This window comes from Eucyclogobius newberryi, unplaced genomic scaffold (assembly GCF_026437365.1).
Source record: "Eucyclogobius newberryi isolate DKJ021-1_F unplaced genomic scaffold, fEucNew1.0.hap1 SCAF_22, whole genome shotgun sequence".
In the NCBI taxonomy this organism is placed as follows: domain Eukaryota; kingdom Metazoa; phylum Chordata; class Actinopteri; order Gobiiformes; family Gobiidae; genus Eucyclogobius; species Eucyclogobius newberryi.
In genome coordinates this window covers 16142941-16163531 of record NW_027315857.1, presented here as the reverse complement: position 1 = coordinate 16163531, position 20591 = coordinate 16142941, and the positions used below count along the sequence as shown (strand labels likewise).

The 20591-nt window shown below is 40.6% G+C and overlaps 1 protein-coding gene across 3 annotated transcripts in view; it reads right to left on the bottom strand.

Annotated features, from left to right (window-relative positions):
- LOC140371760 (RAS guanyl-releasing protein 2) overlaps positions 1-17788 on the bottom strand; it is a 47848-nt gene extending 30060 nt beyond the window's left edge. For 2 of the 3 annotated variants that reach the window (XM_072458966.1, XM_072458967.1), the window contains exons 1-8: positions 17712-17788; positions 17442-17544; positions 16402-16458; positions 15162-15293; positions 12959-13109; positions 10723-10896; positions 5262-5378; positions 3821-4102 (exon numbers count right to left, since the gene is read on the bottom strand). In XM_072458966.1, the coding sequence (XP_072315067.1) occupies positions 3821-4102; positions 5262-5378; positions 10723-10896; positions 12959-13109; positions 15162-15293; positions 16402-16458; positions 17442-17544; positions 17712-17781 (1086 nt within the window). In that variant the 5' untranslated portion in view covers positions 17782-17788. Of the gene's footprint in view, positions 1-3820; positions 4103-5261; positions 5379-10722; positions 10897-12958; positions 13110-15161; positions 15294-16401; positions 16459-17441; positions 17545-17711 lie in introns of those variants that run through there. The other variant, XM_072458968.1, reaches the window with a different exon arrangement.
- Between the last annotated feature and the right edge of the window lie 2803 nt (positions 17789-20591).

The window sequence follows — 20591 nt, the reverse complement described above, 5'->3', positions numbered from 1 at the left end:
ACATGGCTAAAAGCTCTTAAAAGTGTATTTTAATATATGTGAAGACAACAATTTAATACTTTATAAAGCAGGGTTCACCATCAAACTCTTGACCAACAACATTCATCATTTTCCAACTTCTATGCATAAAGTAAATGTACCTGTTTTTGCTACTTTTGCAATTGTTTCTATTGATACTGTTGCACTACAGGGATTATAATCCTAAACTATAAGAAATCAAAGCAGTAAATTGAACATATGACTTTGAATTCCTTCAAAAGAAAGCCAGCGCCCACTGAATGTGACAATGTTTTGTAAAATAAAGTTGAGTACTTTCATTTGATCTTCATCCATTCTTGTCCATCAGCCGGTCATGGAACATGTTTGAGACCAACAGCCAAACAAAATAACAAAATCTGTTCTAACCAACGTCTTCCTCCTGCTTCAACGTCCTCACAAATACTTCACAAATGGCGTTCCAATGATCCCATCTGCAAACCAATATTCGTCCAACTTTTTCCTTTTATATCCACAGAGTATGCATTAGTTTCACATGTTGTACAGTAGAAAGTGGTTTGCATTGTTGTTGCATTGTTTGACTTTTAAACAAGCTTTGGGATTAGTATTTTACATTTTATGTACTTAAAATAACGTCTTACTCTGGAGAACAGTTTAAAAACTACAACCTCTGTTTCCAGCGTGGCCTTTAGGCATTGGAGCGCCCTCTGCTGTCACTAGTTGGAATAAACAATGGAAAACATTCATAAATCAAGCCATTAGTCAACGTGACTGGCATGCTCATAGACCCATGTGTTGCTCAGAAGGAGTCCAGTCGGGGTTTATGGACTTGAAAACTGCACAGAAGTCCTCTAGACTGAGAGCTCAGAAATCACACTTGCAATCTAAACAGGACTAATGAAACTATACAACGGCATGTTTTTGATGATGGAACAATGTTATAATGATTCAAACTCAGAAAACGCTGGTCTCTAGTTACCACAGCTTCTAATCTATGTTTGACTGTAAAAATAACAATATTTGTATATAGTCATTTGGGATTGTTTGTAATTCATTAACGTGCGTGTGCGTGTGTGCACTTGTGCGTCCGTGTGTGTGCGTGTGTGCACTTGTGCGTCCGTGTGTGTGCATGTGTGCACTTGTGTGTCTGTGTGTGTGCATGTGTGTGTGCACTTGTGCGTCCGTGTGTGTGCGTGTGTGCACTTGTGCGTCCGTGTGTGTGCATGTGTGCACTTGTGTGTCTGTGTGTGTGCATGTGTGCACTTGTGTGTCTGTGTGTGTGCATGTGTGTGTGCGCACTTGTGCGTCCGTGTGTGTGCATGTGTGCACTTGTGTGTCTGTGTGTGTGCATGTGTGCACTTGTGTGTCTGTGTGTGTGCATGTGTGTGTGCACTTGTGCGTCCGTGTGTGTGCGTGTGTGCACTTGTGTGTCTGTGTGTGTGCATGTGTGTGTGCACTTGTGCGTCTGTCTGTGCATGTGTGTGTGCATGTGTGTGTGCACTTGTGCGTCTGTGTGTGTGTGTGCATGTGTGTGTCTGTGTGTGTGCACTTGTGCGTCTGTGTGTGTGTGCATGTGTGTGTCTGTGTGTGTGCACTTGTGCGTCTGTGTGTGTGTGCATGTGTGTGTCTGTGTGTGTGCACTTGTGTGTCTGTGTGTGTGTACTTGTGCGTCTGTGTGTGTACGTGTGTGCACTTGTGCGTCTGTGTGTGTGCGTGTGTGCACTTGTGCGTCCGTGTGTGTGCGTGTGTGCACTTGTGTGTCTGTGTGTGTGCGTGTGTGTGTGCACTTGTGCATGTGTGTGTGCATGTGTGTGTCTGTGCACTTGTGCGTCTGTGTGTGCATGTGTGTGTGCATGTGTGTGCACTTGTGCGTCTATGTGTGTGCATGTGTGTGTCGGTGCGTGCATCTGTGTGTGTGCATGTGTGTGTGCACTTGTGCGTCTGTGTGTGCATGTGTGTGTCTCTGTGTGTGTCTGTGTGTGCGTGCGTGCATGTGTGTGACAGTGTGTGCGCATGTGTGTGTGTGAGTGTGAGTGTGTGTGTGCGTGCGTGTGTGAGTGTGTGTGTGCGTGCGTGCGTGTGTGTGTGTGTGCGTGCGTGCGTGTGCGTGTGTGTGTGCGTGCGTGCGTGTGTGTGTGTGCGTGTGTGTGTGTGCGTGCGTGTGTGTGTGCGTGCGTGTGTGTGTGTGCGTGTGTGTGTGTGCGTGTGTGTGTGTGCGTGCGTGCGTGCGTGCGTGTGTGTGTGTGTGTGCGTGCGTGTGTGTGTGTGCGTGCGTGTGTGTGCGTGTGTGTGTGTGTGTGTGTGTGTGTGCCCGTGAGTGTGTGTGTGTGTGTGCCCGTGAGTGAGTTGGTTCACAATGAAATCAACGTTTTTGTACTTTTCCAAATGCAATCCAAGAGGTGGGTTGTTAAAGTTTTTAAAAGTGGCTGTTAAAGTGGCTTCGGTACATTCTGGGACACTGCGTGTAGAAGAGTAGAATCATTGGCATCGAGCAAAGAAAACATCTAAGGAGAAGCAGAACTAATCTACTAATATCTGTGAGAGTGTTTGGGACGGGCTGGAGAAGGCTCTGTGCAGTGGTCACTCTCTGGACACTCTGTCCGGTTACAGTTGCTTTTTCCTGTAGTAACTGTTTATGGGCAAGGCAGTTTATTACCTCATTGTTTGGAACTAGGCCAATTGATTAACTCAATTATCATTGGCATTTTCCAAATTTGTATTTAATATGAGATATACATAATAACATAAAGCCAATCTTCAGATTGATGCAAATGTCAATGTATATCTCATTATGCATAAAAGTTTGGAAAATTCCAATGTTCCAAGCGAGGAGGTCAGACCCACATGTTTGAAATGGTTGGTCCGTGTAGATGAGACACTTACAATGCAACTACAGTCTGACAAAAGCAAATGATAGTAAGAAGAAGCTTTGTACAAAACAATTTGAAACAATCCACCAAAGCATGTTCTCTTTGTGAGAACGAGAAAATGACTTATTGATTTGCAAAAGTAAATGAAGGATTTGAAGTTTGAACCATCACTTTTGAAATGTTCAGCTATGGTCAGAAAAAATGTAGTATGTTATAGTATTGGTAGCATAATAACAATAGCAGCTATAGGAGGACAGTAAAAGACGTGTAATTGAGTTCACCTTCTTGGTAATGTCATAATCTCAAACTGCAAGAGTTTAATACTGTTGAAATAAATATTCAAATATATAACAGAAAATTCAAACAACTTAATATATTACTGATAGTAATAGCATGAATTTATGTTGTAGAAGGTAAAAAAAGAGTAACGTTGCTTAAAATTCATGTGCAATTCATGTGCAATTACTGTGAAATTCATGTGCAATCTATGTGCTGTCGTGACACATATTCATGTGCAATTACTGTCGTGATCACATGCAATGGTATTTATGTATGTATTTATTTATTTGTCTATGGGAGTTTTTATTTATTTATAGGAGATCTTCTACTGAAAGTGTTTTTCAGACTTCCTATAAGTGATCTGTTCTTCTGTATCTACCTCTGTATCTACCTGCGTTGCACCAATGAAATTTCCCCATGTGGGACAATAAAGGAATATCTTATCTTATCTTATCTTAAAATAATACCACCCATTTTTGGAACATTAATAAGAAAAATTGTTTCATCTGTCAGTTTTCTGCCAGGTTAATCTCCAGGTTTGTGTTAGCATCTGTGTTAGCATCTGTGTTAGCATCTGTGTACAGAAACGTGTTTGAGATAAGTGCTAGTTCTTGAAAATGGTGTCAAATATTTGAAGTTGTATGCTAGTTACTTTATTGTTTCTCCACACTTACCGTTAGCAGATTTAGCAAATCCGTGTTAGCATCTATGCTGGGCGGAGTGTTTTGGATCAGCGCCAGTTCTTGTAAAATGGCGTACAGCTGCTGCGTTTTGGCTAAGTTCACTCGCTTCTTCTCTTTGTCTGCCCAGTCTGGCAGCGCTACCTGGACGGCGATCAAATCTTTTAGGTGAACTCCAAGAATCGGAAAACGGAAGCCAGAACATTCGGAAAACCGCTTGCGGTACTGGCTGTAGTTTCCACAAGAGGTGACCAGCTCGATTAGACTGTTGAAAATCTGAAAAATACATAATATAGAATTGTTTTAATCGTAATATTCTATAGAAGTTATAAAAAGTAATCGTTAGCTATATATTGTACTAGGGCTGGGTATTGCCAAGACCCTCGCGATACGATACGTATCCCGATACATTTTTGAAAAAAGGGTCTTAAAAATTTACCAAATGGGTCATGTTTTTACTCTGAATAAGAAAATGTAAGAAATGTCATGTTTATCCACAAAGCACTTTTTTATAAATCCATTCTGCTCTAATAACTTTATACATCCAACCAACTGATCCAAATAGAAATATATGGAACACATTCTAGTGAAGAATTGCATGTTTCTTGCCAAACAATTGGCCTGATCTGAACATGCTGCAGCAGCATCTTCTGCACAGATCAGTTTCTGATCAGGTCCACGGCTCACGAGTAGCCAGTGAAGGTATTAGCTAGTTTACATTACGAATAGCTTAGAAATGACGTTAGAGTTGCTGCGCTGTGTTTGGCTGTGGAATGTAAACAGATCAGAGGCACTTCTTCTCTGTGCATAATAGCATGATGGCTTTTACATATAGCATATTTGACATATAGCAAAACTGTATAGGTAAGCCTTCTTGGTTCAGCTAATTTACTGTAGACGCAAACAGCATCCATGAGAAATTACATGATATTTGCTGTTGCATAATGTTATACAATACCTTCATTAAGCTCTAATTCACTCTTTTCTCCTAATTATTCATTCCAAATAGGGGAGATGGGAAGTTGAGACACTTTTTGAGTAGGTATGGAAACTGTGTACAATCGGAAAATTAACCATTACATATACATTGTAGGATGTTTCGATTTACATTAATGTAACACATAAGACCAAAACTAATCAAACTTGTACTTTTCTGATTAAACGAGTCCTGTACCTATACCTTATAAAATAATCATACATATTTTTCAATTAACTTGTCTCTACACTCAAATAAAAGTGAAAACTCTAAAGGTTTGCTCACCATTATGGCAGCAAGCCTGGTTCAACTGACCCCATAGTGAAAGGAAAGAATGGATTTAAAACACAAAGCTTGTAAAGCAATGTGTCGTCTTAATGAATTACAATACTTGAATATGCCTACATTTCAACCGTTATAAAGTTGACTTGAGAGTGACTATTGTGGCTCCTCTCTCACCTTGTTGGTCTCTGCGCTGATGTGTGACTGTGTGTCTTTGAGTCTGGAGATGGAGCTGTTACTGAGGCCTCCCACCACCGCCATCAGGGTGTTGAAGTTCTGCAGCTGGAGAAGCTTCTGTCCACCATAAAAAGAAAAATAAATCATTTTACTTCAAGTTCCATGCGGCATCACACAAGGTTTTTGAACTGCTCTTAATCCCTTTGGCATCTGTAGCTATTTCACATTTTCAGAATGGGGACTTAACAGGGCCTAAACTCAGAAATGAACCTGCAAAGACCAGGTGAGAACCAGGACATGAACAGGATCAAACCAAGGGTGCTGTATACGGTCTCAGGACAAAATCCAAGCTCAAACTAAAATGACTGTGTCAAGCAGATGTCGCAAGAGCGCACTGAGGAATGAAGCAGTCCAAACAAGTCTAGTAACAATAGCTTTGAACTTCAAGGATTTTTTTTCGTCTTATGCAGCTGTTACCATATAGTTCTCCAATCGTCTGCCGTCGTTTTACTTTTTTGTCATTCTTGATCATGCACCATGACTGGGAATAAATCGTCAGATTGAAGTTCTTAGCGACTGAAAGGAGGTGTCCTTGTCAGTAGCTTTAGCTTATACCCAACTAAAGGCTTTGTAAATTGCATGGAGTCTATATTACAGTTTCAAAAATACCGTATTTAGCAGCTTTTAACATATCGGTTCATGATGTAAAGAGCAATTTTTGTGAATGAAACAAAATAAAATCAGGTATCGTCTCTTTAATTGTGACTCAAATTGAATAAGTTGTCCTTAAAATACACATAATTCAGCGGGAAACTTTTAAGAAGAAAGAAAAAGTAGTGTTATGCCAGACCACACCCCTTCTGTATGATGCATTGCTGACTGTATCTATATAGAACATGTCTTACTATCAGTCAACTGACCTGTTTCGGATTTGTAACTGCATCAGCGTGGTAATACTTTGTGATTGGACTCGGCAGGATTCCATGTGGCCTTCGCTTGTGTGGAGTTTCCCTATTGACCTTATTCCGCCCACTTTTCCCACTCGATTGCCACTTCCGTTGTAATCGCACCTCTGGTCCAGCGGAATTTCCATTGGTTTAAATTGCGAAAGAGGGAAAAGTCTTGCAGCTAAAATATATGCTATAAAGTAGATTGATTTGTGTAAAATTTACAACGTTCATGTGACCAACAAGTCAACAATGCACCGATTCCCTGGAGGGCCTGAAAACAGCTTTTTAACGTGTTATTTTCTCTGGAGATCGGCAGCCCTGTGTTAACTAATAGAACCAGAAGAAGGATTATGTGACGTACGACGGCGCTCAGACGGGCTTCCAGAATAAGGTGAATACAGATCAATGAGACTGCAGCTGTGTGGGCAGGCTTCCAGGCACATCATGTGAGGCAACAAACACACTCTACAATCGATATGCACCAAAGAGCAGGCCGCCTATGGACAGTTAAACAGACTTGGTGTTATATCCATTTAATCTAGTGTAGTACAAGATGTGAGAGCAATTCACATCAATTTCTATTCTAAGTGTAGATGCAGTAGATTTAGAGATTTCAAATATTTCTTGTAAAAAATCTGCAGCTAATTTGAGGTAGTCGCGTCAACTTGAGCATTAATAGAGCAATGGTATTACATCTACCATTACACCAAAGTAATAGTAGAAGTAGCAGGAGCAGTTCTGGCGGCAGTAGTCCTCCATAATGAGTAGCGTTGTAAGCTGTGGTTCCCCTAGGATCAGTAGAAATAGTAGTAACTAAAGAAGTAAAAGTAGAAATTGAAGGGTTGTGATAATTTCATTAATGCTAGTATGATGAATCCTGGTAAGAAAGTCCTCTCCCCCAAGCGTCCAAAACACTCCATTCTTATTTTCCCGGATGTGTGATGTCATATTCTACCTATGACATGGCTCCGACATCTTCTGTGCTGTTTTTATGTCCATAAATCATCACCAGACTTCACCAGTATTTCTGCCATTAAATCACAATCATTACAACTGCGTGGCTACATAAGTATGTCAAAGGAAAGCTAGCATTTCTTTCTCTCTTCTATGTATTTCCCAATGCAGCCAATAGATGGAGCCAAATGGACAGTTCTTAGTGTGGTAAAAGCCAGTCGTTTTTTGTTTTTTTCACTTTGTTTTAGTTCTAAATCATCAGATGTGAAAGTAAAGACAATCAAAAGCATGTTAAAAGCTAATAACAATACTAATAATGCATAATATTTGTCCTTTAACACAATCTGACCATAAAGAACTGCCTTACAGTATTGGAATGTGACGTGCTCCCTACTATCGAACCACATCGCACCCCACAAGTAATTTCACCTTTTCTGGGGTCCCTTTGACACACTCTTCAATTAAAGTAAGTATTTGTACATTGTTTTACGACAGTTTCTTGTGTAGATGTACGTATGAGGCCTAAACTACCATTTCTTTGAGCGGGGTTGCATTTTTGTAACAGAAAAGTCACAAAGTATGCTACACTACATTTTGTCTGGCATTAGCTTCAATTCCGACAAAACGTAACGCACTATGCGCAAACGCAAGATCGAATTTCCTCATCGTATGTACTATGTTTCAATGACTTTTACAACATTTCAGGCACATTTTGCATAGACCATACAATAGATGACAATGACATGAGACGAATCTGAAAGAGTTCAAAATGGAATGAGTGGGTTCGCAGCTCGTCATGCGCCGTTTGCAGGAGAGTGAGGTGAGAGAGACCCAACACTCCCCAAGGGACGAGCCGTGAAATGTCAAGTGTGTCGCCGTGCCTTCTGTGCTGTCGACAACACATCACAATCACAACAGAGCAGATCTCAGGCACAGCACGTGCTCCGGTTACAGAGGATCCGCTGTAAGGAGGACGAAGGTGTTACGAGTTACATATTAACTACATGCATTTAACATTTGGGTTCAATTAAAGGTAAAAGGGCAATAGGTCCATCATGTAAATCAATGTTATAATGTTTCTCGTCTAAAACCAGATCATACTTGATTTATGAGCGCAACATCCATCTGGTTACTGACAATAGAACAGTATTTGTCTCTTAAATGGACTGAAAAAAAGCTCATTTAAAGATGATTTGGCCAAAAGTGTCACGAAAATGTAACTTTTGCTAAATCCAGTTGAGAGAAAAGCACAGAAAACCGTCTGATGTGCTTCTGTGGCAGCGCAACATGGATTCTCATGAGTTTGTTTAACGCGTTAATATTGATCCCATGCGAGGTAAAGGTTATTCACAGTACACTCGCAGATAAATATCATCAATGCACGAATCCAAATGTTGCAGGAAAGCATCTTAAAACTCTCTGCTGGGGCCCGCTCAGTGAGGGGCCAGTGTGGAGCAGTGACAGAAGGTGAGGGCACCAGCTGAGGCCCATCAATAAATCATTAACAAAATTCTTCTGCACATTAATCCAATCAGGATGAACAATATTAATAGCAATAACGCAAAATAAAAAATTAAAAAGCATTATTTCACCACTGTTTACTGCTTTTAGGTTTAACCTGGCTCATACCGGATGGATGTTAGTTTAGTTTTGTTGTTCTTCTAAATCAGATAATAGAAAATGGACAATAGATCAGACATGATGACATTAATCTACCTTCGTCTGAATCGTCTCAAGATGATTGGTGTGATATGTCTTACGAGCTGCTGTTCGAGTGCACGAGGAATTTTCACAATGAATGAAGAAGCGTTCCAACTTTCCCACACATGGGACACACTTCTCCAACAACGTCACGCCAATCATCTTGTGACGAGTCTGACGAAACATGCCAAGGTAATGTTCAAACAATTGTCTGATATAGATGAAAGTGCTAAACTATTCTAATGAAGAAGAACAGCTGAATGTTGTTGTTGATTGTAGAACTCAATTCTCAGAGCTACATATATCAATCTGGAGTGAGCCAGGTTGTGTGGAAAGGCTCTAAGTGAAAGCGATCGGGACATTCAAACAATACAATACATTTATCTTTCTGGCAAGATTATATCTGCTTGTCTCCGAGGAAATGGAGTGTTCCAAATCCAAAGTGTAAAATTAAATCTATAACTTGGCTTGGTGGCACCAGGCAAAGCAATCTCCATGAAGACTGCAGGTGCTGGACTCTCCCCCAGAACAAGCTACATAGAGTCCCTTTAAACATCATTATACAGAATACGCCTATCATTTACTTTCACAGATCTACACATAGGTCTGACATGTCAATCTTGGTTTAGACGTTTATTTTCGATTCAGGCAGTAGTTTCAAAGCTCTTCAGTGCATCACATGTCAAAATAACAATCGTCCCCACACCTGTCAGTCAAAGTCTGTCAGTCAGTGCACAGACGGTGTAGAATATTGGTCCGAGCAAAACCTCCAAATCAAACCGCAGAGTAGGGCAGTGCTGAATGAGAAACCCACCATTTTCTATTCAATATTATTTTGGCTCATCAAAAACAAAAACAAAATACTCCACACCACGTTACGGACGAAGGACTGACTGTGGACCTCTCAATTGACGACATCTGGAGCTTGTTAAACCCTCGATACACAGCACAGCCCTACTGCAGAGCGTTGAGCGTGGAGCGTAGACGTGTAGAGCGTAAAAGCGTAGAGCGTAAAAGCGTAGAGCGTAGAAGTGTAGAGCGTAGAAGTGTAGAGCGTAGAAGTGTAGAGCGTAGAAGTGTAGAGCGTAGAAGTGTAGAGCGTAGAAGCGTAGAGCGTAGAAGCGTAGAGCATGGAAGCGTAGAGCGTAGAAGCGTAGAGCATAGAAGTTTAGAGCGTAGAAGCGTAGAAGAGTAGAGCGTAGAAGCGTAGAAGAGTAGAGCGTGGCGCGTAGAAGCGTAGAAGCGTAGAGCGTAGAGCGTGGAGCATAGAAGCGTAGAGCATAGAAGTGTAGAGCGTAGAAGCGTAGAGACCGTGGAACATAGAGCGTGGAGCATAGAGCGTACAGCGTAGAAGTGTACAGCGTACAGCGTAGGAGCGTAGAACGTAGGAGCATAGCGCGTAGAAGCGTAGGAGCGTAGATCATAGAAGAGTAGGAGCATAGAGCGTAGAGCAGGGGTGGGCAAACTACGGCCCACGGGCCACATCTGGCGGGCCGGATGTGGCCCGCAAGGCCTTTCAATCCGGCCCGCCAAGCTTGTCCAAGTAATATTAAAAAGATTTTTTTTTTTTTTTCCTTGTTGCCCTCAGGCATCTGTCTGCTCTTGTATCCTCAATAAATATAATGTGAAATGAATTAAATAATATATTCAATAGCCTATATTTGACAGAAAAGTGATATTTTATTTGATATTTCATTTTTGGGATTTTTTCTTTTTCACACCAATAATTGCGGGCCGGCCCTCCGCTACTTGCCTGGATTCGAATATGGCCCTCGGAGGAAAATAATTGCCCACCCCTGGCGTAGAGCGTAGGAGCATAGAAGAGTAGAGCGCAGGAACAGGCTGGCAGCACTGACCTGTGCCACGCGGATGAAGTGGCTGATGACCAGAGCTCTCTGCTGGGCTGTGGGTTTACTGAGCACCATGAGCTGGATCCACTGGGACACGCTGTTGAAGAGGGTGATGAAGCGCTCCAAGATGGGGTTGTCCACTGTGCAGCCGTGCATCACAAAGCTGTGGTAGTCCTGGAACTGCAAGGAAACAAGCAAGCAACTGTAATACACCTAAGGGAACAGTTTGAACCTTTACTGTTGGCTATATACAATTTCTAAACGTCATGAGAATGGACTGGAGACTGAGGCAAAGAGAAGTAGACTATAAACGAAGGCAATGCAAAGATTAAAACAAAAACTAAGACCAATTTAGAATTTCCAGTGCAGAAATAACAATTAGTTTGGTTTAGAATGATATTTGAGCTTCATAAATATGATATATTCTGATAAAGTATGTAATATATTTGTAGATAAAATGAAAAACGAATGTGTGGCAAAATTTCTGTAAGTTTTTGTCTTCATCAAAAATGCTATGCATCCGTCATAATCTCCTAATAAATACACAAATAGTGTAAAATACAAAAGTAAATGTATTCAAACAAGATAATATCACTCCCGAACCCAATTTCCCCATGTTTCATTTTTCCCCCCACCATTTTCTGCCTATTTAGAAAGCTTTTGTTGAAATATATTTGGCAGGTATATATATATCCATGCAGAAACATTTACTGTTTAGATTAGGCTGAAGTATTTTGGAATAATGCTTAAAGGCAGACTTTTGATTGATATTGTGATTGTGTTGACTTTCATTTGAGAACCATAAGCCCAAATCCCTGAAAGTTCTATATTCTAGTGAAGTCCTATAGATGGTATGATATTGTAGGTTCTGAACCAATTAAACAGTGTCACATGGACTGCATTTAGTTTATTACAACCATATCATATGATTTCTTCTCTCAACCAAAAGGTCAGATTGTTTGAGGTATAAGCTAATTTAACAGCTGCCCACTTGTACCAGCACCATATCCACAAATGACGCTGAAATCTGGCACAATCATAGCTTTCCCGGAATAACTCCCAAATGTTTGCCAGACACAAATAATTACCTATAATACAAAGAAGACTTTCCAGAAGCATCACCAAGCAACAGGAATGAATAACTGGCCGCAGTTCACACAAGGAAATACTAACATATTGACCAATTTGGGCCAATTTGGGAATTAAATACTGTTATCACCACTGTATGTTATGCAAATCTTATATTTTTAGAAAGATACAAAAATACTCCCCCTTAACATGTTCTATACGGAGTAAAAGTGGTAGTAGTAGTAGGGGTAAGTAATAGGACTGTAGTAGTAGTAGGACAGGATGGAATTTCTTGAATCATATTTTTCACACAATTAATTTAAACTAATTATTATTTGTATCGTTATTGACATTTAAACATGTGCTTGAGTATCTTTGCTTCAGCATAATGTTTAAGAAAAAGAAAAGTGACCCAAAAAAATTACATGTAAATCTGGCGTTTCCCACGCTAAGAACTGACCTTTTGGTTCCAACTGTAGGCAGCAGAGGGAATTACACAAGGGAGATAAACAAACGCTAGCATCCCTCTGACATCCTAATGTAGCCACACAGTTGTAATGATCGTGATTTGAATCAGAAATGCTCAGAATGAGTCTGGTGATGATTTATGAACTTTAATAACAGTGCAGAAGATATTGGAATCATGTCATAAGATAATGATGATGTGTTTTGATGCATCAAACCAGCGTGAATTAAGCTAAATACAACTCCAGTTATGTTTTGGACAAAGGAACAATATTATACCATGGTTAAAAGTGTCTTTTAAAAATGATGATACTGTAAACTTTTGTGTGAAAACCAATCTGCGCCAACAACTTCGATCGTCAATCATTCACTCACCACATTTATAGTCAATTCATTTTTCCTTTAGACTTTTTGACATTTCAAAAGTTAAGCGTTGTGACTGTGCCGTGGTTTTCTCTCCCAAAAAACACATTTAAAACCTAAAATTGTACTAAATGTTTTAAGAAGATTTAAAATAAAATGACAGTGAATTAGTCCTAAGCCAACTTTTTGAATGTTTTCAGAAAGTCTATGGGAAAATGAATGCGCTATACAACCAAACTCAAGTGGTCTTTGTCCGTAGACCTGTCAGACCACTCTCGCCACAGTGAAAGGAACAGAAAGGTGAACAGTTGTAGGAGAAGTAGTAGTAGTTTTTGAAAATACTCACCAGGATTTTGCAGAAGGACTTGTACTCTAGAAAAGTGAGGTGTTCTGCCAGTTCACTCGAGTCCAGGTGGTCGAACAGCAGAGACATCTTCCTCTTTTTGGACACAGAAGGGACACGTTGGGTCACCTGCCTCTTCCACTTGTAGGACGGGCTGCAGACACACGTTACAGACAAATGTACACATACTAGAAACAATCAAGTTTAAAGTCACAATGGTTTCCGGCAGCTTGGAGCAGTCAGAGACGATATTCAGAGCCATTTTCAACGGCTTTTAACTGACTTAATAAAGGGGCGGTTGATAATATAAGTACTAAAAGCTCAAAAATTGTCCAAAAACATAATTAATATTTAAAGCGGCGGTAATACCATACACATGGAAAGTTTCAAATACAAAGAATGTTTCAGTTGTTCGAAGATTCCATTAGGTTTGACCTGTATGCTAATTACAAATGCTAATCATTGCGTTTCACGTCAACAAAGCCACATTTGTGTTTTAAAAAACAACTGTGCTTTTATACGATGTAATTTGTTGTTGTAAATGGGAAAATTAGGACTTTTGTAATAGTTCTGAATCCAAAATGGCCGCAAGTGGTGTATATTTGGTCCAGAAGTTTCTATTGTAACTTTACTTGGTTCTGTTCAATAAAATGTCATCTTGGAAAACAAACTGTTTTCCTGATACATATCTGCTCAAAGTCTGTTAAAAATATATATTCGAACTGTTGACAAATGTTAGAAATCGTATCAGAGCTGAGTAAAGTCTGACATATTATATAAAAGGGCTAACTTTGATGATATTGAGCTAAAGTTTGTGTAATAGTTCATCTTTGATAGAACTGCATTTCTACTGGGCACTATTTGAGGCCACAGTGCAGGGAATACAGATTAAACAAATTTTAAAGAGTTAAACAAGTGTAATTAAGGATATATCAAATCAATGTTCGTGTTTGGAATAAAACTATGGCAAAATACAAATTGTGTGAATTGTGTTCAGTGCAGATATTAAATAAAATGAGCACAATTTGTACTTATTTGTTAGATAATCACATTTATAGCACAATTGAGTGACATTTGAGGATGTTAGCAGTGTGAACGCTTACTGCTACATGCTAATAGTGTGTTGTACTTGTTTGAACACACTGATGAGTCGATATTTAGCCCTTCATCCATTTAACAAAATGTATTCAGAAAAACGCGACAATATTTGAACGAGTGAATTTGAAGCTGCACTGCAAGTTTTCTAGTGGAGGGTTTGTCTCCATGGAGATGTTATTGCTTTGCCTGGAACGTTCCACAGTATGACATTTAACTCATCTATCTAGGTTTCATTCAATTGATCAAAAATGTTTTAAGTGATAGTGATAGTGATAAGTGATAGTGCGGAATATTCCAGACCAACAGTGGAGGAAGAAGTAAAAGTAGCACATACACAAAATTCTACCAGTTAAACAAATGTAATGGGATAGATTGTATATCTAGTAGAAGTAAAAAGTATCCGTAGTAAAAGTGACCTTGACAGGTTGGACTTCTCTTGAACTAAAATGGATTTAAGATAAATATATTTCTAATGTTAATGCTAATTTTTTAGGTTTATAATTTGACTTCCTGGGTATAATTGATGAGCAACCATTGGGCCAAAACTCATCTAATGTAAAACAAAAAAATGTATGTGACAAATAAACAAATAAATTAGAGCATGTTTATTATGATGATTTCATGTTTAGAGGGTCAAAAATGTTGTTTCTTTTGTGTAATTTATGCTTTAACTTTGGATTTAATGAGTGTCCCTAGTGTGATGTCACTTCCTGTCCTTTTCTACACATTTTTCCACTTTCCTCCACAAACAGTTACTTGATTGGTGTAAAACGAATATTTTTAATAGGTATAAATACACCAAATTAAGTCCAAATGAGAAAATCGTAAAAACCTGTCATACACCCTTTAAGTAAACCACAGATACCCAAACATTTAACTTCAGTACAGTACTTTTATTTTGTCCTTTGTTACTTCTCACCACTGCAGAACAAGCGCTGCATCTCCATGGCAACAAGAAGGTGTCAAACCCTCTCCTAGAAAAGTTACATGATGCTTACACGGGCTCAACCTTTTCAAATCAGAATGGAGTCTGTTGAAAAGCTCTTTTGTCTCGGATACAACGGCGCACAAAGGCCATGATATTGTCGCGGTTGTACATAGGACTCACACACTGTCTATGTCGATGAGTTTGCTGTGGCTCTCCTCTCCCTCCGTGCTGAGCAGCTCCTTGAACTCTTTCATCTGCTCGGCCAGCTCCGGGCTCAGATTGAACTCTGCGGGGAACTCCGAGATCCAATACCTGCCCCGACGACGACGGCAGGACCAGAGACCAGAGGGGACAAAGTGGGAGACGGCAGAGGGAGGTCAGACCGGGCGGGTTTTCTGCCCGAGGACAGCTTGAAATATGTTTTGTTGAACGCCCTATGTGTGTCGGATGCTTCTCGGAGGTTCTTGCTGTAGTTTGCCAAAAGTGAGCGAGTATTTACAACTTGAAGGAAGTAGCAGTGATCAAACCCGCCAAACCCGAAGGTCGATCGTTTGATTCCAGCTCCAACCATCGCATGTCGTTCACTGCGTTTACGTGCACAGAGAGCTCGGAGTGCGCTCAACAACCAAACTGAACTCGTCTTTGCCTCCAAAACGTGTAAGACCACTTGTAAAGGTCAATTTAGTGCGTTTACATTGTGTTATAAGGTTACGCTTTTATTTTGGTAATTTCCTGTGTGACCGGAAGTAACAGTGAAACGGTCATCTACTTGGCAGTCGATGAAAAGACGTAAAGTAAAGTAAGCTATGGATAATGGTGAAAAAATAGAAGAAGAAAAAACGCAGTGAAAGTTATTAAAACACAAAGATCTAGCAACAGTCGACAGGGGAACACGTTTTGTAATATGAATGAATGTATTGTTGAGCAATTTGTATGGGAAAACAGTTACGTAACAGTTATGTAATGAGCTAGCAACACGGTGATTACAAGGACAAAACAGTAATTATTCTTTTTCTGTTCTTGCCAAGCTCTTGCGTTGGTTGAATGACACAAAATGGAAACAATGAAAAATCATTTAACCATCAGTTCTGGCGTTCTCAATTCAACTGGATGCAACACTCTAGATGTAATCGGAGTTCTTAGGTTTACATGCATTGTACTAGGCCACATCCCGCCGCGCATGCAAACACAGTGAGTTTGGGGCCACATTTGGACAACTTGTAGTCCTGACTTTTTTATCAGAACAATACCAAATGTGTCTAAGGTGTTTTATTTAGTGATTAGGCCTTAGTTATTTTATTACTTGGTTTAAGGATCCGCCGCACTTAGATTATTGATTTATATCCGTAAACTAAGTAATAAAATAACTGCGGCCTTAAGAAGGTTCTGTAGGAATATGAAGAGAAGCTGTGAGTTTTACTTGAGAAGGTGGACAATTCTGGTGCGGCGTTGAGCAGAGCAGCTCTCCTCTTGAGACCTGAACCAACAGTCAAGGGCGCTGTACACAGTGTCTCACATCTTTTCTTTTCCCCACAGCAGAATAAACATGCCTCCATTAGGTACACACTCTCTGTTCAAATGTCCTCTGTTCATCAATATAGCAAATAGCATTCAAAATACCGATTTGAATACGGTAATGATGTATATTTTACGGATAGGCTTCTATTTGTGACATATTACTATTTTGTCACTGTTTCGCGTCAAAACCCCTTCACCAGGATATTGAGCTGAAGCATCTACGTGTTCTCTTAGTCCATTAAAACCAACACTGTCTGTCCAAAAACAAGTCGCAACAGAATCATTTGCTTTGCAGCCAAAGCTTGAGGAATGTTTGACAACCGGAAAGAAAGAAAATGAAATACACTTGGTCAAAATCTCAATAATCATGAATAACCATCTTGTTATGATCTGGCCCTTCTCAAACACACTGACAACTCATCAATGACCATGGGATTCGTCTTTCCACATGATTGTTTCAGAAATGAGAAGCCGCTCACTGCATCACTCATGCAGCAGTTATTCAGGAGGAGCCTTGTACCTGCTGTATTTGCTTAGTTAAATCCAGGAACCAACTTTTTTTTTGGACAGGCAGTGTATTTGAAACCCTTTTTTAAAGAATAACATTTAGGTTAATTAATCATTTGTTTGTAGCGGTCCAAATGTAAAACCCATTTCCCTAATGCTTTCAGAGCATCCTAATTATTCATTGTGATAAGTTTATATGCGTTTTTCACAACTTTCAGAGAGGCCAGAGCAAAGTTTTCCATCCCAGTAAAGCAATTAAACATTACCATGCTTTCCAGAGAATAAAACACACGCAGCGGTCTCATTTTCACCCCAAGTAAAGCTTTTACAATTGATCTGCTCCAGTGCTAAACAGATTACATGGAAAAAAAGGTGGACTTCCTCTAGATTTTCTACTTCACTGCTCTCTTTTCTGAATACTTTCCAAAAGGATACTTGAGCACCAGCTTGTTGGCCAAGTCCGTGGAGGGTATATACCAAGGATGCATCATGATAAACATCCTCACCAGGGACGCATCCTTCAACGCGCCCTTTTCATCTGCAACAGGGAAACAGTCAATCACAATAACGCTTGGCTCTACATTCCACCCAACACCTGCTCCAACCCCCCGCGCTAATCTGCTCTGAACAAAGGCTCCAAGGTCAGCGCGTAAATGAAGACGGTCTTAATCACAATGAATGTCGGAATGCTAATCATAGGCTTACCGAAGGCTTGGACGCACGCTTCGACCAGCTCGTCCACCGTGGCCGACTGCTCTGACAGAATGGACTCCATGGCGGTGGCTGGGGCCGCTCGGTGTGTCGGTTTATATATTGCAGACGGACGCGGTCTAAAATAGCAAAGAAAACTAATTAAGGATGAAAAGTGGGCTGTTTTGAATAGTCGTGAGGTCGGTCGAACCCAGCGTCACAGAGAAGGGAGCCGAACGTGAAGCCGCCCCGATTTAATTTGATCTGCTGTCGATCACTGTCAAGATGATGGGGGAAAGTCCAATTAAAATGCAGAGAAAAGTTTACGACAAAGTTTGAATTCTTTGTCAATAACGGCAACTCTCAGTTTACAGCGCTTCGGTGTTTCGTCTACCAATCAAGAGGCGTCCATTAGTCTATGAAGAGAGCTGGTTTTATAGTGCATTTCAGGCCACTGGGATTGTTCTAACCGACAACTTGGAAAAATGCCTCTCAATCCTCTTCGAACAGCTCAATAATACTGAAACGTTCAACCATCAGAGGGATTTAGAAAGGCGTTTAATAGTTCTCCTTTAAAGTGGACAATATAACGTTACGTAAGATGTTAGAGGTATTATACAATCTAATCCAACTTTATTTCTATAGCACATTTTATCAACACAAAGTCTCCAAAGTGCTGAGTCCAAAACAAGAACAAGTAAAATATGTTAAAAAAGAAAAAATACATAAAAAAAATAAATAAATATGTACAAACCCAGTAAAAACAAATACAAAAAAAACAACACAAAATATATATAATCAAATGAAAACTAATTAAAAACAACATAAAATATAAAATAATAAAAGACAGCCAGAGGACCATATTAAAATAAGGTTTAGTCTACGGATTAGCACCTTTTTATTTATTTTTTTACAAATAGAACATTAATAGTATATATAACAGTCTGTAAGCCAATTATTTACAATGAACAAAAAAGGAGAATACAAGACATACAGTAATTTGGCTAAATGAAGCACAGCCACTGGATCCAGAGGTTTGATTTGGTTGGAGATGTATGAGAAGAATCACAATTGTAATGTTCTTTCCTTTTATTTAGTCACACACTGAATTGTCTATAGGAAGGGCTGCACAATATATCGTAATCCATTTGAAATAGCACATGTCAAATAGCAAAAGCTGCAATTATTTAGACATTCACTAGCAAGGACCACGCCACAACAATGAAATACGAAAGAATGTTTATTGATAAGTCATGATGGGTCGATGAGAGATCGATGAGATGAGAGAGCTCGATGAGATGAGAGAGAGAGAGAGCTCGATGAGATGAGAGAGAGAGAGATATTGAGAGAGCGAGAGAGAGAGATATCGAGAGAGAGAGATCGAGAGAGCGAGAGAGCTATCGAGAGAGAGAGAGATCGAGAGAGATAGAGAGAGATAGAGAGAGATATCGAGAGAGCGAGAGATAGAGAGAGCGATAGAGCGATATCGAGAGAGAGAGCGATAAAGCAAGAGAGAGAGAGAGAGCGAGAGCGAGAGAGAGATCGATGAGATGGCTGGGTAGAGACTCAGGATGGGGGCTCTGTCTCGGGTAATCAGCCCAGCCGATTCAGAACCCCAAAATGATTTAAATGAAGGAAGTTGATCTGGATCTTGACGTAAGCCTGGCTGAAAATAATGTTACGAGTGGCACGGGGGAAGAGGAGCTGGATAGCCAAGCACTCTGAAGAGTAGCTGGATGAAATCGAAAGCAGTCCGTCCGTTACTGAGACGAGGGTTAATTCTGGTACATTTGAAGAGTGTTTTAGCGTTTGTGGTCGTCGACGGAAGCAGATGGAGAATAAGATGCAAGAGTGATAGGATTGAACGGACAGTCGATAGAACTGGATTTATGGTGGAGTCTCCTTGCTCCGGAGTGGAGAGCGAAATGTTTGCATGGATTTAGGAGTTAACGAGTTGCGGGTAGCAAGGAAGTCAATATGAGCGATGAATGAGGGAACTTAATTGAGATGAATGAGATTGAGAATGAGAGGAATGAAAGATATGAGGGTAGTAGTATTAAGGAGTAGGAATTGAAGCGATCGTAGAGCGTCGGATTTGGGACGGTGAATCGAGAGTAGGAGTTGGTCAATTACGGTGACTTGAGTATGAGCAATGCAAGAGACGGATTGATAGAGGGGAATAGATTGAGTATTATGAGTTGCGCATAGTAAGATATCCCTTATTGATCTACTAGAGAGATGTTGAATAAGCCTTCCGACTGATCAAACCCCCAAAATGTCCAGAACGATAGTGGGGTATAATTCTGGCATAATGTGAATGCCTGGTAGAGGAGACTAAGCGCCTGAGGACCGTGTAGTACGCACTGCAGCTGGAATGGGTTGGAAGGGGCCGGAGCGCTCCGAGCGGTCTCCAATGCGCCAACCGATGTGCGGTGGATAAGGTGCATGTTGAGAGATGTTTCTTCTGAAAAGGAGGAGGGAATGTGAGATGGATGAGCATCCCGGTGCCCGGTGACTGTTCCGGAGAGAGACTGCTTCCCGGTGCCCGATGAGACCCTGGTGAGGACGCAGGAAAGCTTGAGTGGGATGTGGGATGAATGGGGAAGGGGTCGAATGGTTTGGATGAATGGGGAAGGGGAGGGGGGGGGGGAATAGAGCGGGATGAGTGATTAAGGGAGGGATGAATGAAGAGTTGGAAGATCGAGTGGAGAACGGACTCTGTGCGAGCAGAGGGTCGAAGGAGAGACTGTTGAGAACCAGAGGGGCGTATCCCGGTGGCTCTGTGGTAGACTTCCCTGTGCCCGGTGGCTCAGAGAGAGGTTCTGGGAAATGAATACATGGATTGGGGCGAGCATGAGGACGCTGCCGCGGGTCGGGGCGAGCGCGTGGGCGCGG